At 37.3% G+C, this 13,710-nt stretch overlaps 2 protein-coding genes across 17 annotated transcripts in view; one reads left to right on the forward strand and one right to left on the reverse strand.

Annotated features, from left to right (window-relative positions):
• Positions 1 to 4,654: 4,654 nt before the first annotated feature.
• insl5a (insulin-like 5a) lies at positions 4,655 to 7,367 on the forward strand. The gene is made up of 2 exons (XM_034881129.1): positions 4,655 to 4,969; positions 6,775 to 7,367. The coding sequence occupies exons 1-2, from the start codon at positions 4,798 to 4,800 to the stop codon at positions 6,921 to 6,923; spliced, it is 321 nt and encodes a 106-aa protein (XP_034737020.1). The 5' UTR covers positions 4,655 to 4,797; the 3' UTR covers positions 6,924 to 7,367.
• A 619-nt stretch (positions 7,368 to 7,986) lies between these two features.
• The window catches only part of sgip1a (SH3GL interacting endocytic adaptor 1a), a 66,378-nt gene continuing 60,654 nt past the window's right edge, over positions 7,987 to 13,710 (reverse strand). For 15 of the 16 annotated variants that reach the window (XM_034881097.1, XM_034881100.1, XM_034881107.1 and 12 more), the window contains 3 exons: positions 13,545 to 13,609; positions 12,361 to 12,525; positions 7,987 to 11,657 (listed from right to left, as the gene is read on the reverse strand). In XM_034881097.1, the coding sequence (XP_034736988.1) occupies positions 11,635 to 11,657; positions 12,361 to 12,525; positions 13,545 to 13,609 (253 nt within the window). In that variant the 3' untranslated portion in view covers positions 7,987 to 11,634. The remainder of the gene's footprint in view (positions 11,658 to 12,360; positions 12,526 to 13,544; positions 13,610 to 13,710) is intronic. The other variant, XR_004657853.1, reaches the window with a different exon arrangement.

The following is a 13,710-nucleotide window of genomic DNA, read 5'->3' on the forward strand; positions in this document are numbered from 1 at the left end:
ACAGACGGACAGACAGACGACGGACCGACAGACGGACAGACAGGTAAAGTAGCTTTGGACATCACAGCAAAACAACAGGAAAAGTAGACGTAATGAGGGGGGGAAGGATGAAAGTTAAATGGTCTGCAAACACATTTAATAAGTCATTTGGTGGTAGCATTACTTCACCTCCTCACAGAGTCATGCTGCATTTCAATACCAGGTACAAAACCAATTTCTACGAAATAATTCTGTTTACATAACCACATTGTATAGTTACATTAGTCACGTGCTTACGAACAAAAAGTAAAACAGCCCAATGTTTTCAGCTATGATCTGACTGAGAAGAACACTAAGGTGCAGACTTTTTTTCGTGAGACTGTGACTTGGACTGGGACCTTGCAAATCACTTCATTTTATGAATTGTTTTTTTTTTATTGCTGGATCTGTAAGGAAAACTCACAGCAAACAGGGTAATTACTGTTGGCTTTAAATTTCTAGAATGTCCGTGTGAGCAAGTCCACACGGCTATCCACAAAAAAACATGAAATATATACTTGCAATTTAAATGAATAAATAAATTTCATTAAAGAGCAAATATTTCAACGTGTTAATGTGAAACACTGTCCTCCTGTTGCTTCTATGCAAACATTTCCCTCTCACAGCAAAATATGAACAGTTGTGTCCAAGATGACATCTCTATTTTCCACATCATTCTGATAAAAAAGTGTAAATCAAATACAGTGCAAAACATTCAAAACAAATATGAGTAGCTAGGCTATTTTCTGTAACGCCATTGTAACTTTACTATGAAAAGTGCCTTAAAAAGTTAATTTTGTTGCAACAAAACACAACAAATGACAATAGCCATCAGCCAGGATATGTAAAAAACACTTTTTGGCACAATTGATTTGTTTTCATTGGATGTACAAACTATAAGGGAGCTAGAGGGAGCTCGGCTCCGCTTAATAAGACATGGGCTCCACCGAAAATATGATTTGTGAAATTTTCAAAAAATATTTACAATGTGTCATTTTGACATGTAATTTAAGTTTTTTGTAGTGTGATCCTCCTGGATTTTTATGTGTAAAACTGCAAAAAAAATCATTCATTCAGATAAACTATACATGCAATTCTTAGGGTTAGAGTTGAAAATAAAATAAAAGTGGGCTCCCCCAAAGACCTGTACATCCATGCAAAGGCCATTGTATAATTCAAACCCTGCATATACTACTATCACAGGCAATCTTTGCCCTTTGTTGACATTATTCTGTACTGCAGTCCATGTTAGTGCACTTTTGCTGGCTTTATAGCATTTTATGTCAGCAATTTGAAACCATTATTCCTTCAGTCAGTCAATGACACACAAAAAACCTGATGGTCAGCTCTCACGGCAAACAGAATGTCTTTCTCTGGCTCTTCTTTCAGGTGGACACACACACACACACACACACACACACACACACACACACACACACAAACACAGACTAGGCTCAAGCCAATTAGGTTTGTGCCTGTTTCCTCCATTTATCTAGAGGCTCTTGTCGTGAGATTGCTTCTCAGAGAGATGGGCGACTGAATGTCTCTTTGAGATACAAACAATCCCACTAAGACAGATTTTATCTGCAAATATCACATTTGCCGGTTTGGTTTTAAAGTAGATATTGAATTTTTGAGTCTTACAAAAGTGTATCTGGCACTATAAATAAACTGGATAATACATTATCAAGGGTGTATGTTTGGTCACCGAAATGAGGTCATTAAGTTAGTTTTTCAACGCAAAAAAGTTCAAATGTGAATTCTACTTCATTTAAATGAATCAAGTAAATAGTATATTGTGGTGAAATTAATAATCAGGCTTCATACTTATGACAGTATCTGGATGAAAGAAATGCTGCATTAACCCTTCTTATTTTAAGTTTCCTTGATAGATCATTTATCATACTTGATGATAAACAATCTTGTGTTTGCATCTTTACCAAAAGGACAAGTACCCTTTACTGTCTTTGACTAATGTTCAAGCACCTTTAGGAAAGTATAAACAGTATATAAAAAACAAGATTAAATGTTTTTCTCAGGCTAAATTTTAATCAGTTCCTCCCTTCTTAAATCTGGATTATGTCAGCTGGACCTCCCCGTTCCCTCATTTTAAAGCAGACTTCAATTCAACTGTATTTTTATTCAAATTGTGTACAATGAAACATGGTCTTCTGTGATATTTATTTTCACGTTTCCGTTTAAATTCTCAGTCGTGATATTATGGCCGAATACTGAAAACATGTAGCATTGCAGTTTGATCAAAGCTCCCACAATGGAGAGAACTGTTTTTTTCTTCTTCAGAACAGCTGCAGCTCAGCCGGCTATAGAGCCAATCTTCTCTCACAACTCTGTAAAAAGTGCATGTTCAATTCTTGTTTGAATTCATGTGAAGTAACACATAGTTGGCTCAACGCACAGAATCAGTGAACAACGTCAGTTAGACATTATTTTGAGGGATAAACAGAAAACCTTTTAATACGTTATGCCGCGGGGTCTTAAAAATAGCAACAGTATCAGGTTCAATACCATCATTAAAACAACGCAATGCACTTATATAGGAAACAAGGATTAATTATTAAGTATCATTTATTTGTTGCCTAAAAATGCTTGTGTGTGGTTGTCATCACGTGACAGAGAAAGAGAGGGGGGGGGGGGGATTATTTCAATATTAGTGTTTGGTATTCAGTTTCTGAAAGTAGGAGGCACAAGCCAACAGTTTGGTGACAGGTCTGAGCCTTACGTCATCGTTTTATAGTCACGGTAATACTGTAGACCGCGGTGAAATAGGGAGGAGGTTTGACGTATCATAATTTGGATACCGCCCAACTCTAACTCATTTTACATAATTTAGGGTAATTTAAGGTAATCTTCTACACGTCTCCTTTAAGTCAGTAAACAGAACAGTTGGAAGTTGTAGCTCTGATAATTAATGTACATCCGCTCCAGACATTTGAGGACAATAATGGAACAAAAATACTTTTATATCTTTATTAAAATCATTAGGGTTAGTTTATATTAACACACGCAGTAGTGAAAATAATACAGACAAAATACTGTAGACTTAAACATAAAAAACTGCTGAGCGTAAGGAAAACTAGGAGCCAGAGCTGAATCATAAAGGTCAAAAACATGTTAGGGAGCCAGCATAGTCGGGTTAAATGAATAAACTGATGTCTGCTGATACTGCATAATAACCTTACCTGAAAAGAATGAGATCATGAACATGTCTGTTTTAGACTGACAAAACAATCCCAACTTAAGGTCCACATACGGGCTATTTGCAGAGCTTTCAAACGTATCTGCTCCGGTACCATGACGGCCGTGGAGCTCAGCAGATGTAAATGTGTGTGAATTGTTTTTGAACCAATGTTTTTGAAACAAATGTTTTCATTTTTCTTTAGCTGAACTCCTACGTTCAGCTAAAGAAAAATGAAAACATTTGTTAGAAGTCATGCATTTTGAATGTACAGTATATCTTGTTTTTATGTGGTTGCTGTACATAAGGTATTAGTGGAACATAATGTTCAACTTTTCCCAGATGTTTCCCATGTTTTTTCTGATAATGTCACCAACATGAAACAACACCAAGTCTCGACTACATTTGGAAAGTCGGCAGGTTTTCTGGTCTGGAACTAAGCAAATGTTATGATTATTTTCAGCTAAAAAGTCAGTCAGTTATTACTGATTTAAACATTTAGGAACTCATTGTTTGAGATAAAATATCCATATTGATGCAGAATCTATTTAACATACAAGCATCCAGGCTTTAACCTGGAAAAACTGTAGCAAATTGTAGTTTGGGTTCAGTTCTAAAATAAGGAAATAGGAAAATATTTACCACGTTAAATATCACTTTATCAGGAAATTCTCGTAAGTTCTTAGTGAGGTTTGTTTGACTTCCATCAATCTACTAAACCTGTCAATCAAGTTTCCCTTGTTTTATCATTACGAAAAAGCAAAGACAGCAAATAAAAGACTTAATAATAGAAGTAATAACTTCCGATCTATGAAGTAGAAAACGTTTTTCATTATTTTATTTTTTTTAATTTGGTGGATTCTGTTTTTATATCGTTGTTTGATTCTACCACACAACACGTCCAACTAAACGTAATATAATTTCATTGACATCCTAAATTGCACCGCTAATGATCGAACTGAAATGTCATGCTGAGTGTCACATTGCACCATCAGCAGCAATGTAATGACCTTCTTAATGGGACTGTCAACATTGACTTTTTTCCTCTCGTATGGCCCAATCTGCTCATAAAGACAAGCACAACCGGGCCAATAAAGCGTTGTAAACAGACGAAACATCTGTTTGGGAATCACTTTGCATCACTTACTAACCCGTGTGGTGTGGTGAAGGTCGGTGCTATCACATAATCACCAAGGAGGCTGCACTCATCTAATGTGATTGTCAGTTGAGGGTTGAAAAAGGCTGATGGTCATAACTCTCTCTTAGACGGCTAAAAATGGTGATAGTGGGGATGACCGGAAACATAGGAGTGTGTGTGGGTGTGTGTTTGTGTGTGTGTGTGTGTGTGTGTGTGTGAGAGAGAGAGTGATTGGGATGGGCTAAAGGGAGGAAGTGGAGAGATACTCTGCATTGATGACTTGAAAGTCGGATGGTATATAACACATGGGGATGCAGGCATTGGCTCAAGAAAGAAGACTTAAAGACAGTCGGCAAAATAACAGATAACCAACAGAAAACAGGACAGAGCAGCTGAGGTAGTTTCAGGAACCAACAAAGACATAAACCTCCGTCAGCTATCAAGCATGCGTGCTCTGGTGGTTTTGCCTCTGCTGTTGTGTGCAGTGGTGTGCGTGGTCCAGGTGAGAGCAGAGGTGAAGGCAGTGAAGCTATGCGGTCGAGAGTTCCTGAGGGCCGTTGTTTACACCTGCGGGGGCTCCCGTTGGAGGAGAGTCCTCAGTGAGTCAGACATGGACGGTGAGATGACTTCTCTACATTTCTACATCTCTAATCCAATAATTCAACAAAGTTTACTTTTTTGCTTTGGTGTAGGATTTCTTCTGTTTCTGCCTAGATTCAACCTTAAAGGATATGTTCACAATTGTTCAAGTCTACCTTACAACATACAAGTGCCCGCATAAACATTGAAACAGGTTTTGCTGGCTTTAATTATTCCTTCTGTCCATTCCAGCCATAAGAGATACGTTTTCAGTGTATGTGATGAGGACAAAATCTGTAGTCCTCCCTCCATGAGACATTTTATTTTTCATTGTAAAGTTTATGTGAAGCCAATATGAGGGCTCAGCTGTCAGAGTTAAATGTGTATCTTCCAAAGTTACAACCTTTTTGGCAAAGAGAAATACCTGTTTTTGTTGCTATCCCTCCACTGCATCTCCGCCGGCAAACACAAAGAGGGAATTCCCAACTAAAAAAGCTGTCATTTGGACGATTTCCACTTGATTTAACAAACTTAAACTGATGAAGTCTCATATTAACAATAGAAAAAACAACAATTTTGCACAAAGCGAGTAATTTGGATTTGGTTCCCATCACTTAGATTAGAAGCTGGTAAGGAAGTGATATTTTTATGGTCAGTATGAACAGAAGGAATAATTACAGCATTAAAAAACTTGTTTATTGTTTCATAGGTGAGTATTGTTTAGAGACGGACTTGAAAAATTGTGAATCTAAATGTTAATCGTTTGTGGTAGTTACACCACAGGGTTGCCTACAATGAACAGGTGGGTGTCTACATATTTGTCCTATTTACTTATTGCTACTTATTTTAAATTAATCTCACTGAAACGATTTTTTTGTTTGTAAAAGTCATTGTACTCCACACTGTCTAAGATTTTCAACATTCTGTATAAGTTTATTTCAGCTCTTCAGTAAAGCTCTATTGGGACATGTTTATGCTATTTTTGTAAACTTTCTCTTCGCCCGAATTAAAAACTAAAGTTATGTAGGCTTGAACAAGCATTTGACCACACAGTTTGTATTGGCAGACCAACTCCTTGGCGGCTACTGTCTGGTATGAATCGTGCAGTTTCTATCCAACTTTTGTGGAAATGTAATCATTTAATTTGAATTTTTCTGTAAAAAGTGACCTCTATCAGCTCTCATTCTCATTTTTGTTTACTTTTTGACATTATCTCTCAAAGAATGTCTGCGTTTTAATGTTGCTTTCACTGACTCAGGCATCTTGACCCACTTAACTGGAGACTGCAAAATTGTAATGTAAGATATTATCACTCAGACTTAAACATAAAAGTTACATGACTATAAGCCAGTAATCTGAAGCTTTCTAGTGCTGTAATTCTTGCTACATGTACTGTGTATTGCATACCAATAATATAGCGTCTGTAGTTCAGTGGGTGTGTGCATGCAAACAGGTGCCAGACACATTGTCTGCTATTTTACCTTATTATGCTTGAGGATCCCACATATCATAATTAAATGCTGCTGTAGTCTGTTCTCTGGGCCCTCCTGTCTCTCTCTTAATGTCTGTCACACACAAACAAACCCAGTTAGCCTATCGGTCATGCTGATTAGAAAGAGTAAAGTGACACCGGAGAAGACAAATAGCACTAAATTAATCTGTGCGGTCAATTAGAATTTCCTCATTTAATGGGAACATAGAGCTCAGTTACACAAGACTGATCTGTTATCCATTTCCCATATTATTGTTTGAAACAACTGTGAAATCCTCGACACTGACATTTTTAAGAGATGAAGTTTGTGTGAAGTGTTTCCTAATCATTTGTCACATTTTGTTGTTCCAGGTTTGCCCACAGGGGAGCGGGTCAGTTTGGAGAGCCTGAGCAGCAGCACCCCGGGCTCTGAGTTGACCAAACGGGATATGAATAACATACTGACCACCGTGTGCTGCCAGGTGGGTTGCCGGAAGAGCGACCTCACCTTCCTCTGCTGAAGTCAACCTCCCCTCTTCTTCTTCCTTTCTCCAAAACAACTCTCCTCTCTCCCATGTTGCCTTAGTAGAAAGCAAATCTGAATGTTTTAAAACAATACCATCACTGTAGTGTATGTAGAACAATGCTCATGTCCACACTTTAAATGATTGCTTTTAATGTTTTTGTGAGTTATTACTCTCCCTTGTAAGGTTTGTAGATGTGAATGTGTACGTTTGTAAACATGTTTCTGAAAGCTGAAAGGTGTGAGCAACCATAAGAATATATTTTATTATAATAAACTTATGGACAGATATCAGTGTCTCAGCCCTGGTTTGTGTCCTGTATGTAGCCATGAATCCACAGGGTTGCAGCTTTGTCCATCTCTGCTTTGATGTATGTATAGGAAACATGATCTGTATTCTATCATTTCACTCATTTTGTCAAATAAATATTCTTGCACGGGAGTTACATTCTTTGAGGTGTAACATCTTTTTAAAATTGCAGTCCTTGTCACTGAGTAAATGCTCACAATGGAGATGCTACCTTTCTGATGTTTACCATCATAGTTTGGTGTGTTAGCAACTAGCAATACACACAAATAATGTGAAGTGATTTAAATTAGTTTTGCCATTAAATTGGTCATAAACCAAACTTTTGGACAGTTTATAACTGACGAGTAGAACACTGACGTGTGTTTACCTAATACGGGAATCGATCCGGATGTCAACAAAATAATATATGTGAACATGTTAGCTTGATCACCAGAGTTGCTGTAAGACATCGCCATGAATGTTTGTACAACACTGAGGGCTAATTTTGTTAGCGAGTTCTATTTTACTGAATAAATGACAAATTTGCTACATAAAAATTCTGTGGATCACTAAAGTCACCGAGAATCATGCTCTGTGGACCATGACACGTCCAACGTTCAGTCCGACCGAACTGACGGGGCAATGACAGTCCAACATCTCGCCGTGCTGCTGGTGTGTCTCAGAAAAGCCCCAGACATATACAGTAGGCTACTATTTTGTACGTATTCATGAGAAAGACTAAATTAAACCGAGAAAACGGCAAACACAGACATCCAGTTATAACTTTTATTGGTTTTGGAAAGAAGCAAACTAAGTTTTTCAGTTCATCTTAGCATTGTTATGTACTGTACAAACAGCTTGCACATGTGTTTGAGGTTAACGGTACAGAACCAAAAAGCATTCTGGCTTATAGCACACATAAACACACTCCCTGCTCTCTTCTTAACATTAATACAGGTAACTGACAGCACAACACGTCATTTCAGTACTATCTATCATCATGGATGCCCCACCTGTTACTGCATGCTCGGCATGCAATAATGAATTACTGAAGGTCAAATTCACCACAGAGATGAATATCTGTAAAAGTTGTATTCCATTTTTTTAACTGATGCAAAGAATTATTTGAAGACTAAAAGACTGAGTTTAGTACTGCAACATGAATTTCAAGCTGAAAGACATGTAGGCCGTAGTGTAGTGGTGATATATAACAGATGCATGATGGCGGATGTGTGTGTGGGGCCTCTGTAGATAATGCTGTAGTGACTGTTGCACTGATAGCTTCAAGATTCACCCATAAGGTTACAGCTTCCTCTCAGGCATGTGGATCCATCCAGTCCACTAGATGAAGGACTGACATGACTGAAAGAAACGTTACCAAACTAATGTGGGAGCTAAATGGCACCAATCATCGTCAACGTCAGAGAAATCCACAATGCTCTTTTGGACCGAATCGGTACATAAATAAAAAAACAACGTTTATGTTAACTGCACAGCTAAAAGTGGATCTTTTTATTAGCCAAATAACTACATCAAAACTACAGTAGGTCCAATCGAAAGTACTCTATCATTTAATAGAAGTATTGACATGTTGCTTATAGTCCTCTCGACGTACATTTAGTCAAAGATGCTTCTACGACAGCTCTAAAAGGACCATGATTGGTTTCATTTAGCAGAATGCCGACACAGTACAGTACAGAGATCTTCGGCTACACTTCAAACACACTTTTTTGTTCTTCTTATTGAGTGTCAGAGCATTCAGGAAGTTCAACATCATCAGCACAGTGTTTATTACACATTAAACAATATAATATTTTTTCCTTTTTATCCATTTTAAAAATATTCAGCTTATTCTCTTTAACAGAGCACTGACTGTCCGGGGTACAAGCACATAAAATAAAAAAGAAGAAAAAAAGAAGCATTTTGGTCAGTTTAACCTCAATCTACAACTTCATTCAATTTGACATCTCACAGAGACCATTACGATTATGCAAAATAAAGCCATGGATACAAGCGCTGGTTGGATGACTAGGGGTGTGCTCATGATATAATCAGATCAGGTACCACTGAGGTGAACGGACACAGGTCAGAAAACAGATCAGACATATTAGGCTAGATGTGGGAACTGAAAATGTTGGATTAATACAAGTGTTTTCTGATGAGGTTTAAATAAAGGTGAAAAAAACAACAACAAAAACAAGCTGGTCCCAGTAAACGAATCGTGTTCCAGTAGTGGTACCACAGTCACCAAACATCATCACTGCTGTTGAGGAAAATTGATTGCTTTTATTGTCTTAACCTTATTAAAAAGAAAAGTTCAACAACCCTGGGATATATCTTGACTCAATTTCTTGAGCAGAGAATGTTAAGCAGAAGACACGAGACGTTTAGATTACCTCAGCAGAAAGACTGGACTTAGGAACAGCGGTGCTTTGAGCTAACTGCTAAACCTCTCACAATTACAATGCTAACATACTGACATTAGCAATTATTTTTTAACAAGTTTAACATATTAGTCTGGTAAGGAATCTCCAAAGTTATTCTAATTCGTCTTGAGGGGTCCTTGAATGTTTTTACCAATCTGTTTAGCAATTAGTCCAATAGTTATAGTCCATTTCATTCCAAACCACAATCATCAACCTGCTATAGAGATCACATGTCAGTAGGATTCATCATCTAAAGATGAATGTAAAAAGTAATGGCATTCAATCTAAAAGTTGAGATATTTCAGTCTGGACCAAACATCAACTGACTGACATTGCCTTCCATAAACAGCATATATCTCTGTAAAAAACAGATTAGCTGCTTCCAGTCTTTATGCTAAGCTAGCATAAAGCCTGACTCCAACCTCCAGCCTCATGTTTAACAGACAGACTCACAGATATATGAGTTATCACATCATCTTGTCTAATTCTCAAAAAAACAAAAACAAATATTTCCCAAAATGTCAAACTAATTCTTTAAACTGTGGACCTTGCCCGTGGTATAACTATCTCTACATTAACACTGCTTTCACAAAGCATAACATAGCATCCAGGAAGATATTTATCTTTTTCTTTAAATTACCCCCCCATCCCCCATATATAGCTCAAATCTTCGGTTGCACTCGAGTTAAAAAATTATATCTGAAATAAATTCAAAAATTATACCTTATACTGTACACAGTTTACCCAACTACACAGATAACAAAAGAGAGAGTTCAAATATGTATACCTTTCAGGGTTCTGAGTTCAAATTCTATTTGTATACAGAATCACGTTTTATACAACAAATCATCGTCATCAATAAATAAAAATAGAATGCTGTCATGTACTCTGGAGTCTATCACTGCTGTCCTGGGAACAACATAAAGGCTATCTGACAATACGAGGAAAACACCAAACGCCCTTTAAGATATATACTATCAATTTAAAATGACACTTTGTACACATTGTAAGTTCTGACGGGAAAACTGATGTTTCTTATTTTGCAACCAGTGAATTGATTCATCATTGCAGCTGCCTAACTAGCTAAAAACTCTCCATATCTGTGTATTCCAGAGAAATAAAATAAAAAGACTGAGTTACTGATCAGTTATATTATATATATCACTTATATTAAAAAAGGATGTGATCCAAAGTCATTTGACCCTGTAGTACCAGTAGTTGATGCATGAACATTTTTGTAGTTACCTGATTCTGGGTTTCAATCAGCGACAAGAAACCTCTTTAATTTAACCTCTTGTGACATCATGCATCAAAATGGATCAGTAAATGCATTTACCCACGCTAATGGATCCCCTCAGTGCGACAGCTCTCTCAGGCTTTGAGCTCAGACTCTGACGGAAGGACTATTAAAAGATTTGATTTTGAAGGTGTATAATTACTGTATAGTCCTGGGCCTTGCTTTAACTTAAACCAGTCAATCTTTGTGGCTTTAAGACTTTGTCTCAGAGGCTGAGGTGTGTCTGACTGCAGAGATCTTATGGAAGGGTACTTCTTTTCTCCAGCCAAATCTTTCTGGACTACTGACAACAAACAGCTTGTTACCCAGAGTTAAAAATCTGGCCCAAACTCTCTTTGTCCATGTCTGTCTGTCAGGCAGCTGCAGTGAAACTTTACAACAACACCACAACACATTAACCAGAGGACGATGGAGACAGAGGCACAGACTTCAGAGGGAGCAAGAACCCAGGTTTCTAACTGCAGCAATACAGATGTTATGAAATTAATACAAATACGATAATTACATGACCTTAAACAGTTTCCACGATGCTATATGCAAGTAATACAATACTGCTGGGTAGGCTGCGGACCTGTCGTGTGGGTTCAGAAGAGGTTAATGGAAAGTGTGTCGTCTGGTCTTGGTATGTCCCCTGTCCTTGGTGTCACCCACAGTCCACTGCGATTGTTTTGTTCCACAGTAATGTCAGTAGCACGGGTTAGTTGTCTGCCAGGTATTTTCCTGAAAAGTTTTATCCTTGTTATGTTATGTCATTTATGGATCTTTTATAGATCTACTTCAGAGACAGTTACTACAGTAAACTGCATGATTATATAATAATGGACGTAACGACAATAAACCTATACAAAAACCAATAAATTAACTTACACACTGTAGAAAAATAAAAGATACTTTTTGCAAGGATGAAATAACCTTTTTTGGCTGCATTAAAATCAATCTCATGTGTTATTAATGTTCATTGGTAATCAACAGTAAATAAAGTTTAGCATTAAAGGAAACTGTATTTTCATACAGCTGTTGACTGATTTCAAATTACCAGTACATAGATAATCACTTTTAAAAAATCAAAAGACTTACTTCCAAAAGACAAAATAGTAGGTATTATTTCTACTCATGTCTTATAAATCAAATTAGCAATATAATAGAGAATAATACACAGACTTTTAAATATTAATAAATATAAATTCAAAAATCTGACTAATATTCCTTTGACTTATATTGATATTTGACATCAAACGATAATAATCATTACTTCTTAAATGATGCATAAGAGACTACTTGAAACTCAATAAATGGCAAACATCAGTGTAGGTTTAGAAAGGTTTGACCCGCTGGAAGAGCAATCGTATGACACTAATAATGGTGAAAATAATATTTGGTTTGGAAACCCCTCTATATGTTGTTACTAAAATGCTAAACTGACCTGCGGCAAACCTCTTCTTGACGAGAGAGAAGCGGTATCCTGGACCAGCCAGCTCAATGTCACAGCCCGACAGGGTGCTGCCCTCACTGGTGAACTGCACCGCCAGTGGAGCCGGTTTACTGGGACCTTCTGTTAGCTGAAAGCGTGCTAACAACGAGCCCACACCTGCGGAAAGTCCCGAGGAATGATTCAGGGGTCAAGGAATAAATAATTTAATTCACAACATCTCATAGACAGTGATGTGCACACGGACATCATGTTCAAAAATAAGTGAAAATAACTTCCAACCATGACTCAGACAAAAGGAAAGATGCTGGAAGCAGCTCTCACTGACTGTTATATCTAACTTTGCAGGAACAGGCTTTTGTGTTAAATCCTTATCACCATCAAAGTATTTGCTGGATACAGATTTCAAGGAAGCACTGACTGAGATGAATTTAAAGGAAAATTACACATTATATGAGAGATACAGATACAGTAGAGTACCGATCCATAAGTCATCCAAGTTCAAAAGAAGCTGGACTAAATTGATCATGTTTGAGCCTGGTTATGTTTTATATCTTAACTACATAAAGTAGTTTACTTTCCTTCCTTGGAGACCAGCTTTTCTACTTTGCCAAATATGAAAAAGGCAACAGACAATTTAGAGTACATCAGATGACGTTGGATTTTCAAGTCAGATGCACATATCAAACTAAGCTTGCTCAGTTGAAAATACGTGTAAATATTCTACTGTAGTTTTTACATAAGGCACTAATTCCCAGAGGAGCTCTGGAAACCACACACACAGTCACATGTACTACACCCTTTTCATGGAGCAGCTTAGCTGCATCAATGGCTCCTAATGCAGGTTCTAGTCCAGTGTTTAAAACTACATGTCTGCATAAACTCTGCCACAACTCAAGTTAGATCAGACTAATGTTTGTATGCTGTATGTACTTTTCTTTTAAACCTTATCTATGCTTGTCTCTTGTTCAGTTTTTGTAAAAGTACTATGCCAATAAAAGTAAATGTGTATATACACCTTTAACCAGGGCTAAGTGTGGTAATTGATTCAATCTCTTCAAGGCCAATGCAATCAGAATATAAAACTAAAACCAGGACTCTCATCAATCCCCACAAAGCTATTTTCTAAAGAATATATTACTAAACGGTACATGTTACTTTTATCATTCTGTACATACCTCCGTTTTCAGACTTCTGTGAGATATCAGGAATCTTCCAAAGGATTCTTTGCTGCTCCGCATTCCTGTCAAGATTATAAGGGGACAGAGAACCACATACAGTGGGTACGGAAAGTATTCAGACCCCTTTAAATTTTTCACTCTTTGTTTCATTGCAGCCTTTTTC

The sequence above is a fragment of the Etheostoma cragini genome, chromosome 9 (genome assembly GCF_013103735.1).
Source record: "Etheostoma cragini isolate CJK2018 chromosome 9, CSU_Ecrag_1.0, whole genome shotgun sequence".
Lineage (NCBI taxonomy): Eukaryota > Metazoa > Chordata > Actinopteri > Perciformes > Percidae > Etheostoma > Etheostoma cragini.